The following is a 14478-nucleotide window of genomic DNA, read 5'->3' on the forward strand; positions in this document are numbered from 1 at the left end:
GTAAAGATAAACAAGTGGGACCACATCACACTAAAAAACTTCTGCACAGCAAAGGAAAACAATAATATGAAAAGATAACCTATGAAATGAGAGAAAGTACTTGCAAATCATATACCTGGTAGGGGCTTAATATCCAAAATATATAAAGAATTCATACAACTCAATAGCATAAAACCAAACTATCCAATTAAAAAATGGGCAGAAGATCTGAATGGACATTTTTCCAAAGGAGATACACAGATGGCCAGCAGGTACATGAAAAGATGCTCAACATCATTAATCATCAGGGAAATGCAAATCAAAACCACAACAAGGTATCACTTTACACCTGTTAGAATAACTATTATGAAAAAGACAAGATAAGCGTTGGCAAGGATGTGGAGAAAGGGAACCCTTGTGCAGTGTTGGTGGGAATGTAAACTGATGCAACCACTATGGAAAACAGTACAGAGGCTCCTCAAAAAATTAAAAATATAAGTGTTGTATAATCCAGCAATTCTACTTCTGGGCATTTATCTGAAGAAAATGAAAACACTAACTCAAAAAATATATGAACCCTCATGTTCACTTCAGCATTATTTGCAATAGCCCAGACATGGAAGCAATCTAAGTATCCATCAAAGAATGAATGGATAAGAAAATGTATATGTATATGTGTGTGTATATATATGTGTGTGTATATATATATATATTCATTCCACACACAGTGGAATATTATTCAGCCATAAAAAAGAAGGAAATCTTGCCATTTGCAACAACCTGGATGGACCCTAAGGACATTACAGTCAGTGAAACAAGTCATAGTTAAAGACAAATACTGTATAATATCACTTATATGTAGAATCTAAAAAAACAAACAAACAAACAAACAAACAAAAAACGAGCTCATAGATACAGAGCACAGACAGATTGGCGGTTGCCAGAGGCAGCAGGTGGGGGGTGAATTATATGGGTGAAAGGGGCTGCCAAAAGGCACAAACTTCTAGTTTGTACAAGCTTTGGGGAAGTAATGTACAGCAATGGGGACTATAGTTAATAATACTGTATTGTATGTTTGAAAGCTTCTAAGACAGTAAATCTGAAGAGTTCTCATTACAAGAAAAAAATTTTTAACTATGTTTCATGACATGAACTAAAATTATTATGCTCATTTTGCAGTATATACAAATATTGAATCACTATGTTATATACATGAAACCAATATATCACTTGTATCTCAATTAAAAAAATTGATAGTAATTATAAATTTTTGACTGCTTACCATATGCTTCTTCAATGAGGGCACAGTATGGATTAATGCCTATTCCATTCTGCTTACATTCTTGTTCTCCAAGACGTAAAATATTTTCAAGTCCATTTAAAGCCACTTGGACTATTTTAGAGTCCATAACAGTCAATAGGTCACAAAGTGGTTTAATGCAGCCTAAGGCTACCAAATACCTTCAGAGTAATTAAAAAAAGAAAAGTGGGGAAAAAACATTTTAAAAGATTTAAATAAATATTATTTATAGCAATGACATGAAAATATTCTTCAGCGAAATGCTACATAAACAATTAAGTATTCCTATATAATCTAAAACATCAAAAAATTTAAATTTTCACTTACATAGGAACCTGAAAATTCTTACTCTCCTAGTTTCATAATTTAACATAATTAGCAATAAATGGTATTACAAATATTAGAAAAAAATACATGCAAGCAAATTGGTACTTACACCTGTTTTTGCATAGCATATGAGCACTAAGAATAATGGGCTCAAGGTTTATTTTTGGTTTTGATTTTTATGGTTAGTTAGCCCATGAAACACATGGAGTCATATGGGGATAGGTAGAAATGAAGATGGAGAAGACATCTAAATCAAACTTCAGGAAATTTCCCACAAAAACAATTGTAGTTAATGTTCTAAAACATCTGCTATGTTTCAGAAGCATAGACGGCTTCTAGGAGCAAAACAGGGCATGTTGTGAATAATTTTAATAAATAATGATCACAAAAACTATTCTACTCATTTCCTAATGCTTTTTTCCTTTTCTAGTTGTTATTAGCTCCTTAAAGTAACTGATTTGTTCACTTGGCAAAAAGTCCACATTAAGCATGTCCTGAAGTCCATATTAAATATGCTCTAAAGCCAGGCTGCATGGCTTCAAGTCCTAATTACACTCCTTATTAGTTGTGTGATTTTTGAGTAACTTCTCTGTGCCTCAGTTTCCACATCTTAAGTGGGAATAATAATAGTACCAAACACAGAAGGTTGCTGTAAGAATACTGCAGGTATTCAGTAACAGTTTCCATCCCCCCACCCCCTGGCTTTTTTAAATGTGCATACCTTCACTGGAGCACTCACTTGCCATATACTATTATTACTGTGACTGATCAAATATAATTGCTGAATGAATAACTATCTCACAGAGTTATAAAGTTAAAGAAAAGAAAATACTTGAAAGTATCTGATGCACTGCTGATGCTCAATAATTGAAACGACTTAGCACAACAACTGGCACTCAGTAAATATTAGTGATATGCATGCTGAACCTTATCTGAGATCAAGACTTCTTCCCATATATGTAGAGTTAATGAAATAGTGAAAACTGGCTAGAAAAATAATGATCTCAGTTTGGACACCTGATTCATACTAATACTTTTTTTTTTTTTTTTTGCGGCACGCGGACCTCTCACTGTTGTGGCCTCTCCCGTTGCAAAGCACAGGCTCCGGACGCGCAGGCTCAGCAGCCGTGGCTCACAGGCCCAGCCGCTCCGCAGCATGTGGGATCTTCCCGGACTGGGGCACGAACCCGTGTCCCCTGCATCAGCAGGCGGACCCTCAACCACTGCGCCACCAGGGAAGCCCCATACTAATACATTTTAAGGAATAATATATGGAACAGACACAAAGATGAAAATAAATTGAAAAAAATACAACTGTTTATAGGTGGACAAACTTTGGGCCCCTAAGCACATAAAAATAACACCAGCATTAAAAAAAATACAAGTTAGAACAAATGAAAGACCTTGTTTTATTACTGCTTGTATTCATGACACAAATGAAATGGAAATAATACTGATTAAATCAAAGAAGAGGAATGGAAAATAAAAAGCAGACAGATGTTATCAACATGTAGAGATATGAATCTGAGAAAAGAAGATAACAGTAGAAATGAAGGCAATAATAGACAATGATCTCCCAATAAGTAGATTTCAAAATCCTCTACATGATTTGTAAAATGGCATAGCAGACTAACTTCTTGTTTTATAAATTAAGAAATAAATCAAATATGCATTAGAAAATATTTCCTAAATAGTCACTTCAAGAAACCTAAAAAGTCCTGAGTTTCATGAAGGGATCCTCAGAACAAGAAGATTCTGTAGGAAGTCAGGCTTTTATAGAATTGCAAAGTAGAATTTTGCTATCAAGGAAAAAAGAGTAAAAGCAGGGAATTCCCTGGCAATCCAATGATTAGGATTCTGTGCTTCCACTGCAGAGGGCATGGGTTCTATCTCTGGTTAGGGAACTAAGATCCCGAAAGCTACAAGGTGCAGCCAAAAAAAAAAAAAAGAGTGAAAGCAGAAGATGAAAAGAGATTTAGGAATTGATAATAAAAATTATAATAAATTATAATAATGATAATAGCTAATCTTAGTACAGACCTTAACGTTTAGGCACCATGCTAAAGCACTTTAAATGTACAAATTACATTTAATTGTCAACATACTACCACAAGGTACTATCCATTATTGAATCCATTTAAAAAATGAAGAAAACTGTGGATTAGAGAGACTAAATGACTTTGTAAAGGTCACACATCTTTTATTAAAGGAACAGGATTTGAAAGCAGGCTGACTTCAAAGCCCATATACCTATTATTTATATTGTTAGTAAAAGAAACAAATAAACAATAAAAGGCTAGAATCAAAAATCTATCCTAAGAAAAAAAAAGAATAATTTATGGAAAAATAAAAGTGAGATACTATCCATAGGTAAAGCTAACAACCAATTAGGAATGTCTGTTTCAATTTTATTTTAAATAAGTGGATATTTAAATTTATTAGCCATTTTATAAAGTTATATGCATGTGATTTTAATGACCTAAAAAATACTTAATGCCCATGATAGTATATTTTTCAAATTAACACAGGCTTCTTCGATTTTTTAAACCTCTGATTTTTCATAAGTAGTCTGCCAAGGAGAATGATGTTAATTATACTTTAAATGAAAAAAATAAACCACTGTGAATGAATAACTGATATAACAAATGCTGTCATTTCATATTAGAAATGCTTAAGAAACTTAGAAATAATGTTTTAGTTTCATCAACAAATAAAAAATATGTATTATTTGAAATTTTGTCCTATTTACATTTATAAAACAGTTTAAAAAATCTGTTTCACACCTTATCTGTTCTGGAGTGCCTCCTGATGTCGCATTAGTTATCGCCCAAGCTGCTTCTTTCCTGGTGCGAAACTCTGCTTTCTGAAGAATCTCAATTAATACAGGAAAAATATTTGCATCTATAACACCCTGAGGAGAAAAAAATAATCATAATCAATGCAAATACTATTTTAAAAATATTAGGAAGTAGATGAATTTTGAAACTTGTTGGCTTTAAAATGACTTTTTGGAAACACCTTTGGAAATATTTTATTTCCAATCTTCCAACAAACTTTCACATACTTTCTTTTTAAGACTGGAGAATATATTAGCAGAATATAAATTTTAAAGATGATAAAGCACCAACATATGATTGATCAAAATGCATTAGTCATCACTGACTCAAGGAGCTTGATGGGACACTAATAAATCATTATTTAAAAGCTTTGAGAGGAAGATCATTGCCTAACTTATATTTAAGCCTAATAAAATTCAATCCCTTTTTAAAGACTAAATGTCAGGCACGGTACTAGAATGCCTACTACAAGTAAATGTTATTATTTTAAAGGAGGAAAGTCCAGTTTTTAAAACACTTTTCAAGAATCTTTTAAGAATCTTTTTTTAGTAACTCACTAAAAACAAATCACTGATAAAATGCTGACTTTTGCCCAAAATGACTCCTGAGATCTTCTTGTTTTTTCAGATCTGAAAGGTATTTACCTGAATCTGAGCTCTATTTCCAGCAGTGATGTTTGAAACAGTCCAGCAGGCTTCTTTTCTGATTGACTCCTTTGAGCTACTCAATAAGTGTAAGAGACAGGGTAATGCAGAGCAATTTAAAATTACCTAAAACAAACAACATCAACAAAAAATGGAAATAGAAAGTTTTATTGGAGAAAAACTACACAAAAATATACTAATTATTTGGTACAGATGAACCGGTTTGCAGGGCAGAAATAGAGACACAGATGTAGAGAACAAACGTATGGCCACCAAGGGGGGAAAGCAGGGGGTGGTAGTGGTTGGGAGATTGGGATTGACACAGCTACACTAATATGTATAAAATAGATAACTAATAAGAAACTGCTGTATAAAAAATAAATAAAATTCAAAACTTCAAAGAAAAATACTACTTAGAAACACAAAAATCATTCTGCATTAAAAATCATTAACTGCATTGAGAAAAAAGAAAAAAGCAATTCCTCTCAAAGTAAAACTTAAGCACTTGCTGTCTTCTACCCTCCCAATTTGCCAAAAGTTGTTCAATGTTGGTGTAGTGAGGTGCCCTGCTCTCAATCCACTCATCTGCAAATAAAAGCAGCATATTCAGAGGTGTGTCCTTCAAGTTTACAAATACATTCACAGTTTGACTGATACAACTACTTGAAGAGAGATTTAGTGATTGGTCAGCAACCATCCTCTAAGTTTTGCCAAATGAAAAAAATATACAGGGAAAAATATATCTGTCTATCAACATATCTCAAACAGTCTGAAAGTATCTAATTCCATAACTGTTACGAAACCTTAATGTGTATAAGTCTGTTTGTTTCATTAAAATTTTTACTGTTCCATTTTCCATTTTCCTTTTCTAAGTAAGTATAGTCTGCTTTGTCTCTTTACATTCTTTATTCCATGGCAAGATTAATTATGTTCCATTTTCACAGTACCCACAATGATTTACATTAAGTTTACTTGGTTAAAAACATATGAAGCAGTGCACCGAAATTCTGCTCAAAACAGTGTATGTTTAGAAGTGCATTTTATTTTAAAGAGCTATTTTAAATTAATAACTATCAATTTCTAAAGATCTGTTTGATAACTAAGGTAAGTATCTAAATATGACCTTAAAATATTAAAACTGAAAGAATGTAGATTAGAATAAAAAGTTTACTTTATGATGGCAAACAAAGGAGGATTTAATGTTTCAGAGTTTAAGCTTCTGTCTTCAAGAAAGACCACCCCACATCTGAAGTCAATCTGACAACACACCTTTTTTTCTTGACACCTCACCATCCTCCAAGATAGGCAGACAAAGACACACACACACACACACACACACACACACACACACACACAGAGTTAGTTACCAATCTGGAAATGTTTCCTTGCTATCATTCCTTCCATTCTCATAATCAGTCTTCAATTTACTATAAAAGGCCCTTCCATTTCCAACCCCACTTTTAACCTATTTATAACCAATCACCATCTCACTAGCAGTTTCTTTACCAGTCAAGTTTCACGCTTCTTAAACATAACTCACACGTCTGTCTCTGTACCTACAGTCACATGAATTTCTTCTAGTCTGCTGAAATTCTTCTCCACTTTTAAGATTTAGCTTTAGTTCCAACTCCTTTATGGAATCTACAGAGTTCTCAGCACACTGATCTCTTTTTTAAATTTTTATACTATTTACTGACAAATCAGTTCTCAGCAAACATACTACCTCAGGTAATTTGCTTTGTTTCAATATATATTTTCTCCTCAATTGAACTGTAAACCCCTCAAGAGCTGAACTCCTATCTTGTACTTCTTTACATCAATATAGGTCTAGGATAGTGCTTTCAGATAGAGGTATCTGAGATGGATTGCTTACTATCAAAAATATGCTTACTGTCACATTGTAGATGCCTGCATAATTATGGTAATGATAACATCTTGATTAATATGTAATCAAGTGGTATGAAACATGATAAACTTCTTAAAGTTCATTATGTCACCAGTTCATCACATTAAAGTCTGAACTCACCTGTGTTTGTATATCATCACCAGTCACAATATTACCAACTGCTCTTAATGCAGGTGATACAACTTTATAATCATTGTGCCTAAAAGTAATAAAAATATGAACTTACATACTATACTAAAATTTAAAGAAAATTTGCAAAAATTGTACAGAAAATTCTTGCATACTCTCTACCCAGAGATCCCATTCAAGTTTCACTAATTATCTCAGTAATATTCCTATAACAAAGAATCTAACCCAGAATCACGTGTTGCACCCATGTCTCTCTAGCCTCTTTCAACTCAAAACAGTTCCTTAGTTTTCCCTTTGACAATCACAAGCTAGTTATTTGGGGGTTTTTTTGTTCAGTGATTAAGACCAAGTTATATGCTTTTGGCTGAGGTCACAAAAGCTATACAGTCTTTTCATTACATAGTATTGGATGGCATATGGTATCTATTTTGTCCATTATAGTGGCACTGGCCTCTGGTCACTTAAGATGGTGTCTCCCAGATTTCTTCACTTTAACACTACTGTTTTTCCCTTTATAATTGTTTTGTGAAGAAATACTACTTTTAGACTATGTAAAATCCCATTCCTTAACCTACTTTCACCATAAGTTTTAGCATATCTTGATATTTATTGTCTGAATTATTAATAATTATTAGTATTGTTGCCCATGATGATTTTCTAATGCTATCACTTCAACTATGTGTCTTTTCTATCTATTGATCTATCTACTTATTTTAGTGTGGACTCATGGATTCCTATTTTATTCAATAAGTTATGTTACTACAATTTATTTCAATGCTCAAATCATCCCAGGTTTAAGCAGTAGGAGTCCCTTCAAGTGGACTTCTGTGGGCTTTTGACATTTCTCTATTCTTTGAGTACTCATTACTTTCTGGGTTCATCTTATTTTTTTCTCAGTCCCAGCCCTGGAGTTAGTCATTTCTTCAAGAACCTGTTAACTCTATGTGGTGGAGAATAGTGTTTAAAAACCAAGATTTATGCATTTGGTGTGCTCATCTTGTTAGTACAGATGTGTCACTGCTCTCAGGCCCCTAAGAGGACACATAACATATATACACATATATTTACATATACATTTTTTTCTATATCTATCTTTTTATGATGAAAGCCATGAGTTCACACTGATACCTCTATTTCAGATCTAATAACACAAGATTATTTTGGCTTTTCTCCTTTTCATATGTATATCTCCATTTTCTAAGAATAAGAAGCTGGCTTCCATGATCATAATCTCTCTATATATGACCAGTCTTCTGATCCAGCTAAGCTGCTATCCTATCCCATAGTGTGTTGGCTCCAACCCCTGTTCCAGCCTGCTTACCTGCTCTGCTCTAGTGGGTGCCATCCTTAACCTGGGTCCTGATCTGATCCCCCTGTTGGATCTGCCTTCCCATCCTCCTCAGATGCTGTCCTCAAGCTAGGGCTACAACCCCTTATCGAACCTCTCTTTTTCTACCATCTACCTTGTTTAGGCCTACCTAATGGTTTTCTGACAAAAGAAGAAAGGATGAAAGATTATACACTTTTTTAAAAGAAGAGGATGAGGAAACTACAATATCTTTCTAAAACAAGTTTTCTTACAACTTTTTAACTTCTTTGTAAAGCAAATCTGTTCTTTTTAAAGAAGGTAGCAATAACAGCCCAGCAAAAAGAAACATGATCTTTAATACAAGTGAAATACTAAATGTCTTTCACTGCACGGACTTATACACAAATTAATTACTGTAATGAACAATTAACTAGATTATTGGTTCTGTGAGAGCAGGAACTGTATTCCATATATCACTAATACATTGCACAAAACTAGCAGGTAATAGGCATTTCATAAATACTTGTTGAATTAAGTCCCGCCCATTCCTGAAGAGATTAAAACTAGTAAAATTCATTAACAAACTGATTAGTTCCAAATAGAGGATATAAGAACTAAGTTTAAGGGTCAAATTCTCAGTATTATAGCTATTCTGCAGAGTGGACTTGGTAGCTTTTCAATCCTTCCTGAAGATAGTGATTCTTGAGATGTTTAGAAGGCCATTACTCTAACTGCTAAACTTAAAACACAATCATACACTTATTAACCATAAATTATAGTTACATCAAAAGTTCCACCAATCTTCGACAGACTCCAGAATCAATGACAGCTTGAATTTTATCATTGGATCCATCGGAGAGATAAGAAAGGGCCCAACACACATCTGCTAATACATCTGGGTCACTGCTAAACAACAATCGTGACAGGACATTTAAGCAAGGTGAAACCTGGAAGGGAAGAAAGAGCCAGTATTTAAAATTTTTCTCTATCTAAAACAAAGTTTCTTTAGGAAAATTGTTTCTACTCTGTTTAAAATGAAAATTTAATGCTACAAAAATACCAGAGAAACTAAGACATCCTATTGTTTTAAAATTATGATCATGAAAACTATATATAAATATGAAACTGATTACGATTCCTATTTATCTTATATTGAATAAGATATGTGGTAATTTAAAGTTCTTAAAAATAATTAAATACGTATTTGGGATGCCCTGTCTATGTCCAAATCATACACACACACCCTCAATGATTTAAAAAACAAAGTCCTACAGAGTTCTAGTTTTAAGAAAGTAAAATAAAAGCATTTGTTTCTGGCTTCTCAGAAACAAGGAAAAGAAGAAATAGCAATACAAGTCTCATCTTTGAGGAGTCCAGTAGACATTTATACCTGACCACAACTGGTGAACTACAGAAACTGAATTTTGGGGTATCAAGCATAGAGGAGGTTGAAATTAAACACTGGATTGGAAACTATAGAGATTAAGTAAAAGTTACATACTGATTGAATTGAAAACTTCCAGCCCTCTTGCAATTCCCAGCTCCCAGATCTCCAGTGGTATTACCTAGTCAACCCAATCTACCCACCTTCCAATAGGAGAGTGGAAAATCTGTCTCTAGAGAAACAAAACGGTTTTAGAAAACATACTGAAATTTTGAGTTCCTCATAGAAAATATGGTTTTGCTGCCCAATTATCCTACAATGAAGCCCATAAGATAACAAGCCTGTACACCCATCTTCCAATCAGCTTTTTAGTGCCTGCCTCCTGAGTATTTCCAGCATGTCAAGGATCACCAGATATATGAGGAGAGCCTCCAGTAGGAAAGAGATCAAGACAAACAAACAATAAACAAAACAAAAATGTAGACAGACATCAGAAAAAAGAAAACTTCCAAAATTATAAATCCACAGATAAGAACATTTGCTGAAACCATAAAAGAACAAAATTCTACATGAAGATGAGCAATCAAAGAACAAACAAAATTATTGTTGAGAATATAAAATATGATTGTGGAAATAAAATTTCAAAAAAATCTGAATGATAAAGGAATCTGTCTCATAGAAAATCACAGAAAATTTACTTAACAAAAGTCTTAAGCCCTATTAATGTGATATTACACTGTAAGTTTGGAATATGTAAGTAAACAAAAAAGACCAAGATTCCTAACTCTAAAGAGTTTACATTTTAGAGGAAGATTTTTTTTTAAGTTAATATAAATAATAAACACATATTATGTTAAAAGGTGTTAAAAAATGAGAGTAAAATGTGGGGGTCTGTGGCTGGGGGATAGTGATAGATTACACTAAATACAGTAGTTAGGGTAGAGCTCATGGAACAGGTAACTTCTAAGCAAAGACTTAAAGAAGAGGGAATTAGGTAGATATTAAGCAGTGTTGTAGGGCAGTGGCTCTCAAAGTGTGGTCCATGGACCCCCTTGAAAACTTTAGGGGGTCTTTAATGCCAAAACTATTTTCATAATTATACTAACACATAATTGGCCTTTTTCATTTTGTTGACATTTGCATGAAAAATATAAAAGAAATGGTGGGTGTCATACAGAGTGAAGTAAGTCAGAAAGAGAAAAACAAATACCGTATGCTAACACATATATATGGAATCTAAAAAAAAAAAAAAAAAGGTTCTGATGAACCTAGGGGCAGGACAGGAATAAACATCCAGAGGTAGAGAGTGGACTTGAGGACACGGGGAGGGGGAAGGGTAAGCTGGGAAGAAGGGAAAAAGTAGCACTGACATATATACACTACCAAATGTAAAACAGATAGCTAGTGGGAAGCAGCTGCATAGCACAGGGAGATCAGCTAGGTGCTTTGTGACCACCTAGAGGGGTGGGATAGGGAAGGTGGGAGGGAGGCACAAGAAAGAGGGGATATATGTATACATATAACTGATTCACTTTGTTATACAGCAGAAACTAACGCACATTGTAAAGCAATTATACTCCAATTAAGACATTAAAAAAAAAAAGAAAGAAACGGTGGGTAAAACTATCAGCACATTTGCACAAATCAAAGCAGTGATACCAAAATGTACCACAGATCTTTGTATTCTTCATGTCCACACACTTGTAGTTAAAAGTGGGGAGGAAGAATAACCTTGAAGAAGCAGTAAAAATTACTAATTTTATTAAATCTCAACCCTTGAATATATGTCTTCTGAATATATTGTGAGATAAAATGGGGAATACACATAGAACACTTCTGCATATCAAAAAAGTAAGATGGTGATCCCCAGGAAAAACACTCATTTGAGTTACAAGCTGAATTAGCTATTTTTTCCCATGGGAATATCATTTTTACTTAAAAGACTGTTAATCGTTACTCAGTCTTAGATATTTGGCAGACATTTTTTTTTGGAAAATAAAGTGAGCCTTTCCATTGTATATCTTTTGATTTTATCTATGTGCAAATATTGTCTAGTCAATAAAAAAAGTAATTACTAAAAAAAGAGTAAAGTCCCTTTAATCTCTAAAACTCTATAATAAGGAGACTTAAAAGTTTATGTAGACAGATTCCTTAATTTTTGTATTTTACAAATACCTTACTAAAGTTTGGAGGAGGATTTTTGCCTCTACATAAATTTGAGAGGGCCCATACTGCATTTCTGGTTGTTGTAAGTCTGTTTGAATTTGTTAATAACCTGCCAAGAAAAAGAAAAAAGGAACTGTCACTTTACATTCATTTTTCCTCTTTAGCTGTTTTCTACTATCATAACATAAAAATTCTTAATATATTTTAGAAGGAATTCAAACCGACCTGGTAAAATAGGAAAAGGAATTTTTAAAAATTCATTATATTTCCAGAAACAAAAATAAACATATCACAGCTCTATTTTGAAAATTTTAAAAATATGACCTGAATGGATTCTTATAAGATATAAAACATGTTCAAAATAAAGAGTGCTATGGTAAACTGACTTATTAATTTCTCTATATTTTAAAAAGAGTATATTATTAGATTACTTTTTTTAACCGTGAAAATAATACACTATACAAATTCATGAAGTAAGAACTACAGAGTCAAAGTGAATGAAGATCAGCTGTTGAGAAGAGATAGTTTGTTTTCTTCTGTTTTGTTTTAAACAGATTGCCTATCTTAGTATTTTCATCTGCAACCTGCTATCAACCTGCTAGAAGTACAGAGAACCTAGCTTTAAAAAAAATTCTTGTTCTGGAGTGACTTCAGCAAAAATGGTAGAGAAGGGAACTCTGGGGGCCTATCCTTCCCCAAAACACCAAAAAAATTTTGCAAACTCTGTCAGAATCAACTTTATCAGAACTCTCCAAGAAAGTAAAAGTTCACAATAAGCAAGTAAACTTTTAATCAGGAAGGGGCTGAAATGTGGTAGGAGAGCTTTCTGGCAATATAACTTGCCTTTGCCCAATACCCTCCCCAGCCTGGAAGCAGCCTTGAAGACAAAAGCTGGAGTTCCCACTGTGAGTTCTGGTTCCAAAAGGGGCTATGGAGACTTGTTTCCAACGAATTGTGTTTCTCTGTTTTGACCTGTCTGGGTACTCCCTGAAGGACCAATGAAGGGCTTGCCTTTGTTTTGCCTAACCAGGAACTCTCTCATTAAGATGAATGTCTGATTTGTCATCAAAAACCATGGAGGACAGAAGGCAATAATATATTTGAAGGGCTGAAAGAAAACTGTCAAAGAAGAATTCTATATCCAGCAAAATTACACTTCAAAAATGAAGGAACAACAAAAGCTGAGGAAATTCCATCACTAGTAGATCTGCTTTATAAGAATAACTATAATAACTAAAATGTCCTGAAATAAAAGGACAATAAATAATGACTCAAGGCCATATGAAGAAATAACATAACTAAAAATAACTACACAGGTAAATGTAAAAGGCAGTATTATTTTATTTTTGGTTCATAATTTCTCTTTTTTTCTATGATTTAAAAGATACATACATAGAGCAATAATTACAAATCTATGCTAACAGGCACACAATGTTTAATAATGTAGCTTGTGACAACAGTAACTTATTGTACGACAGAGATGTAAAGGAACAGAGTTTTTGTATAATATTGAGACTAAATTGGTATAAATTCAAAGTTGTTGTTAGTTTAAGATGTTAGTTGTACTCCTTAGATTAACCATTAAGAATATAACTAAAAAATATACTAAGAAAGAAATGAGAAGTAAATCAATACAGTATATTACCAAAAAAAAGAAAAATCAATTAAACACAAAAGAAGGCAAGAAGGAAGGAACTGAGGAACAAAAAAAGATTTAAGCCATAAGACACATAGAAAACAACAAAATGGTAGAAGTACTTCCCCACCAGTATTTACACTGAATGTAAATGGACTAAACTCTTGACTTAGAATTAAAAGGCAATGACTGGCAGCATGCATTTAAAAAAAACAGAAATAAACAAAAACAATTCATGAACCATCTGTAATGCACTCACAAGACACTCCTTTTATTTATTTATTTATTTTAATTTTTGTGTGTGTGTGTGGTATGTGGGCCTCTCACTGTTGTGGCCTCTCCCGCTGCAGAGCACAGGCTCTGGACTCGCAGGCTCAGCGGCCATGGCTCACGGGTCCAGCCGCTCCGCGGCATGTGGGATCTTCCCGGACTGGGACACGAACGTGTGTCCCCCACATCAGCAGGCGGACTCTCAACCACTGCACCACCAGGGAAGCCCAAGACACTCATTTTAGATTCAAAGATACAAACAGGTTGAAAGTGAAAGGGTGGCAGAAACATTCCATGCAAGTAATAATCCAAAGAGAGCCAGGGGAGCTATACTAGCATGAGAAAAATGGATTTAAGTCAAAAATTGTTTAAGAGATAAAGAAGAACATTATATATTGATAAGAATGACAATCCATCATGAAGTTATAACACATAGCAACAGAGCAAGCATACAAAGCAAAAATTGACAGAATTGAAGGGAGAAATAGACAGCTATAGAATCATTGTTAAAAACCTCAATATAGGGCTTCCCCAGTGGTGCAGTGGTACACTCCATGTTAGATCACAAAGCAAATCTGATATATTTTCAAA

The 14478-nt window shown here is 33.7% G+C and overlaps 1 protein-coding gene across 1 annotated transcript in view; it reads right to left on the reverse strand.

Moving 5' to 3' along the window:
• The window catches only part of KPNA5 (karyopherin subunit alpha 5), a 49485-nt gene that overhangs the window by 6979 nt on the left and 28028 nt on the right, over positions 1-14478 (reverse strand). Inside the window, exons 8-13 of the mRNA XM_004264687.3 lie at positions 11991-12090; positions 9215-9378; positions 7114-7192; positions 5088-5213; positions 4390-4517; positions 1262-1440 (exon numbers count right to left, since the gene is read on the reverse strand). Coding sequence (XP_004264735.1) covers positions 1262-1440; positions 4390-4517; positions 5088-5213; positions 7114-7192; positions 9215-9378; positions 11991-12090 — 776 coding nt within the window. The remainder of the gene's footprint in view (positions 1-1261; positions 1441-4389; positions 4518-5087; positions 5214-7113; positions 7193-9214; positions 9379-11990; positions 12091-14478) is intronic.

This window comes from Orcinus orca, chromosome 12 (genome assembly GCF_937001465.1).
Source record: "Orcinus orca chromosome 12, mOrcOrc1.1, whole genome shotgun sequence".
Lineage (NCBI taxonomy): Eukaryota > Metazoa > Chordata > Mammalia > Artiodactyla > Delphinidae > Orcinus > Orcinus orca.